This window comes from Gossypium arboreum, chromosome 11 (genome assembly GCF_025698485.1).
Source record: "Gossypium arboreum isolate Shixiya-1 chromosome 11, ASM2569848v2, whole genome shotgun sequence".
Lineage (NCBI taxonomy): Eukaryota > Viridiplantae > Streptophyta > Magnoliopsida > Malvales > Malvaceae > Gossypium > Gossypium arboreum.
The window spans coordinates 12913504-12917716 of NC_069080.1; the positions used below are offsets into that span (position 1 = coordinate 12913504).

General features: G+C 33.5%; 2 protein-coding genes across 2 annotated transcripts; both read left to right on the forward strand.

The window, feature by feature from the left end:
- Positions 1 to 690, forward strand: LOC108473169 (glutaredoxin-C11-like). The gene has a single exon (XM_017774711.2). The coding sequence runs from the start codon at positions 171 to 173 to the stop codon at positions 477 to 479; it is 309 nt and encodes a 102-aa protein (XP_017630200.1). The 5' UTR covers positions 1 to 170; the 3' UTR covers positions 480 to 690.
- Positions 691 to 3481: 2791 nt separating this feature from the next.
- Positions 3482 to 4213, forward strand: LOC108473035 (monothiol glutaredoxin-S11-like). The gene has a single exon (XM_017774600.2). The coding sequence runs from the start codon at positions 3709 to 3711 to the stop codon at positions 4012 to 4014; it is 306 nt and encodes a 101-aa protein (XP_017630089.1). The 5' UTR covers positions 3482 to 3708; the 3' UTR covers positions 4015 to 4213.

The window sequence follows — 4213 nt, forward strand, 5'->3', positions numbered from 1 at the left end:
ATCTCGAACTCCACCACAGCTAAGCCTTAGCACACGCATACGTATAGCTTCCAAAAACCCTAAGCCTGCTCACTTATTTGCCCGTTTCATCTTTCTTTTGCTAGCTACTTATTAGGTGCCTGCATTAAATTGTTAGCTGCATTAAAGAACGCTATCATCAGCTTGTGGTAATGGACAAGGTAAGAGACCTGGCATCGAAGAAGGCTGCTGTGATATTCACAAAGAGCTCATGCTACATGTGTTACAGCATCAAGACACTTTTTTATGAGCTTGGTGCTAGTCCAGCTATCCATGAGCTCGACCATGATCCTAGCGGGAGAGATATGGAGTGGGCTCTAAGAGGGTTAGGGTGTGACCCCTCAGTCCCAGCTGTGTTCATTGGTGGAAGATTTGTAGGCTCAGCCAAAGATGTCATATCCCTTCATGTAGATGGATCACTGAAACAAATGCTCATGGATGCAAAGGCCATATGGTTCTAGCACTGGATACAACTTAACAATTGCCTAATCAATTGGCAATTAAACTTAGTAACTACCGTGAAAAATAAATCCAAATACAAAGAGACAAAAGAAAATGTCTGTATTAGGGGCTTTGCTTTTTTTTTTTCTTGAGTTCCTTCAATACACTGTATATGATAAAACATGAACAGCCTAACACAATAATTTTTAAAAAATTAATAATGTTTGAAAATTTACTGGTGCATGCTTATTCCATTCCCATGGATGTGATATTAAAACATATACAAGGAAACAGAGACTAATGATATGTAATGAAGCATTTCACTTTGTGGGATTCTTTCCTATCGGAAACAGACGTCAACGTATGGCCTTAAAATAAAATAAAAAATAAAAAAAAGCTCTAATAATGCAAGCTAAGGTAAACAAGTAGTATAATAGAATAGAATAGAATAAAGTTATTCACGAACCAGAAATGCCTTTGACTGTTCTTTCTGGTGATAGAAAGAATAATACTATATATTGATCCATTTCAAAGCCTATCCCCTGTGACTATACTTGCAAAAGCAACGTTAAGCTGATGCAATTCTTGAGGGTATTGCAATATTTTTCAATGCTTTTCATTTTAAAAGTTGCATCAAATTACTTAGTTCCTCAGTTTCAGGCCCTGTTACTCCAGTGACGACTAGACACTTGGAATACGGTTGAGTTGTCAGTTATTTGTTTAGCAAGTTTAGTTAATGATTTTTATATTCATGTCTGTATATGGTCTTATTTCACAGACAAAAAGGTGATGCTGGAACTTCTTATGCCCTCCTCTAAAAGGCCAAAAAGTTGCATGGACGATTCTCAGTCACATGCAAGCATTTAGGTTACTTTAAATGGATGGTGAGATTTGTTGGAATCAGTGGTGATATTAAGTGAAATAGCATTAAAATTAATATTCATGATGGGTTATGTGTAATTATATTGTTGAGGTTGGAAAAGTACTATTAAACACATGAAATTATATTATATATGTAAAATGAATAATTTTATTTCATATTAAATAATAAAATATATATTAAGTTTGTATTTATGTTAAATGATAATTTTATTAATAAATAGTTAAATTTTGATTAATTATGGTTGTTGTTTTTATTATTCGTATATCTACTTATTTATGATTAATTCATATAAATTATTATATTATATATATATGACCTTTGTTTATATTAAAGAATAATTAAAACATATTTATGATGCTAAGTCTACAATTTATTTTAGATCATTATACAAAAATAAAATGAAATTTATTTAATTACTATATATTAATTTTAAATTATTATATTTTTATTTTATAATGATTAAATTTATATTTATCATATAATATTGAAAATGATACTTTATTAATAGAACAAGAAAAACATACATGATACACCTTCAAGTACACTCCATGGAAATAAAACAACATTAGTCCCCAAACCCTCGGTCAATATATGTATTTTTTTTAACTGATGCTCCAAAGCACCACTGCAGTGGAAAGCTTTCCATGGAACAAATTTAATTTCATCCAAAGTAAGGAACGGTTGTGGTGCAATTACACCGGAAAAACTCATCTTACTTACAAAGGGAGCCTTATACATACAAATAGCATAACTCTTCTACAATTGTGCACTGCTTGTAAAAGCAAAGCCGTTTACTTGTATATTTTTTGCAGTAAGATAGCAATGAGGATGGAGAATCCTGTCCCACATCGTCCAAGGCAGAGTTGTTGCACGTGTGTGCGCGAGGCTCACTCGCACATGGCACTATTACATATATTTTATGGGTCAAATTATGTTACTGTTCCTTGCACTATGTCTAAGTTGAAGATTTAGTTATCTACCCTAATTTGGTAAACAGTAGTCTTTGTAATTTTTGAGTTTTAAAAGTTTAATATTGGCTCAAATGATAACAGTTGAATTATGCTATTAGTCTCATACTATGTGTAAATTATGGGTTTAGTCTATGTTCTGCAGTTTAATTATTTTTACTTTCGGTATTTTTCAAAATTTAAAATTTTAGTCTTGACTTATACAGTAATTATTAAACTCATTAACTAAAGTGATATTATTTTTGGTGAATATATAAAATAGCAAAATGATACGACATTATTCACGCTATAATATATTTACCATATAAGATTTCGAAAATTATAAAATTTAACATAATAAATTTAATGACAGCGATAATTAAAATTTTAAAATTCGTAAAGTATAAGATAAAATCGACTGAACTTAATTCACCCCTTACTCATAAGACAAAAACAAACAGCACAAATTTGAGCAATATATTGCATGAAATGAAAGTGAGAAAGTGAGGCGCAATGCATGTGCGCTCACATGTTGGAAGAATCACACAAGTTGGTGGGCGCAAATACAAAGAAGCACCGAAAGCCATCACATTCGCGATCTCCTTCGTAATCTTTCTGCATAAGGATTCAAAAAGGAGGCGATTGTGAGAATCTGGTTTAAATTGACTAGCTAGCCTCACAAAATTTTTACTTTTGTTGCATGTTCATAGAAATTAATTAGAATGTATTCATGTCTATACATCAAAAAGGAAAATACTTGAATACATGGTTAAATTAGTAGGCTAAACATGTCAATCCCCCATATTCTTTCTACTTTGTCATTATTTTGAACCATCTTGTCACATTTTCTTTATAGATTTAAAGCCATACCACAGCATATAAATGATGACACTTTACAAAACGGATTTGATAATTTTTATTCTATAAAATGTATTGATTTGTGTGTTATGGTATAATTCAAATATTTGAAAACGTAATTAAAAGTGATAAAAATTTTAACTACATTTAAATGCTCAAAGAGGATAATTTCAACTAATTATACAACATGGCTTATACTCAATGGGTTGAGTCGGGTCGTGACGCCATGCAATAAGTAGTCCCCATCCTATAAAGTGACTTTAGTAGTTTTAGCATCCATTTTCTTTTGAATGTTCTTCTTCAAACTAAGGAGTCTACTCTATGCTGTCCCTATAAATACTCTAGCATGGGAGCATTAATTTGCAACAACCTTAAGCTTTGAACCCTTTTTTCTCTTTTCCCACTTCACCTTCTCGAAGTCCAACCTCTCCACACCGCCATTGCATCGTCTGCACTCTCAACTGGATCCCCTAGTCTTTTAAGCTTTAAGTGAAACCGACAACCAATTGAAACATTTTCTTTGTCCCCTGTTAGCAAACATTGTGAAGCAGGATTTTCAACATGGACAAGGTGACGAGATTGGCTTCAGAGAATGGGTTAGTGCTATTCAGCAAGAGCTCATGTTGCCTGTGTTATGCAGTGAAAATTCTATTCCAAGAGATTGGGGTGACCCCAACGGTTCATGAGCTGGACCAAGACCCCGAAGGCAGAGAAATGGAGAGGGCTCTCATGAGGTTGGGGTGCAGCGCCCCAGTTCCAGCCGTCTTCATTGGTGGAAAGCTGGTGGGTTCCACCAATGAAGTCATGTCCCTCCATCTAAGTGGAGGGCTAATACCTTTGCTCAGGCCCTATCACTCTATGTGTTAAAATTTAAGCACGTCAATTATATCAGTAAAAAACAATTGAATAAAATTGGCTCAAATTAATCAAAGGGGGGATGATCACTTTGAGGAGCGGCATGTGGATTGTGTAGTCTGTGTAGCTTTCTATGTCTCATGTGCTTTGTAGCTTTCAGTTATAGCTTGTAACCTGTTTCTATTTCTTAAATGAAGTCAAACTTTATATA

Bases quoted from the DNA above. Each gene is read 5' to 3' on its own strand.
- LOC108473169 (XM_017774711.2), top strand. From the start codon at position 171: ATGGACAAGGTAAGAGACCTGGCATCGAAGAAGGCTGCTGTGATATTC.
- LOC108473035 (XM_017774600.2), top strand. From the start codon at position 3,709: ATGGACAAGGTGACGAGATTGGCTTCAGAGAATGGGTTAGTGCTATTC.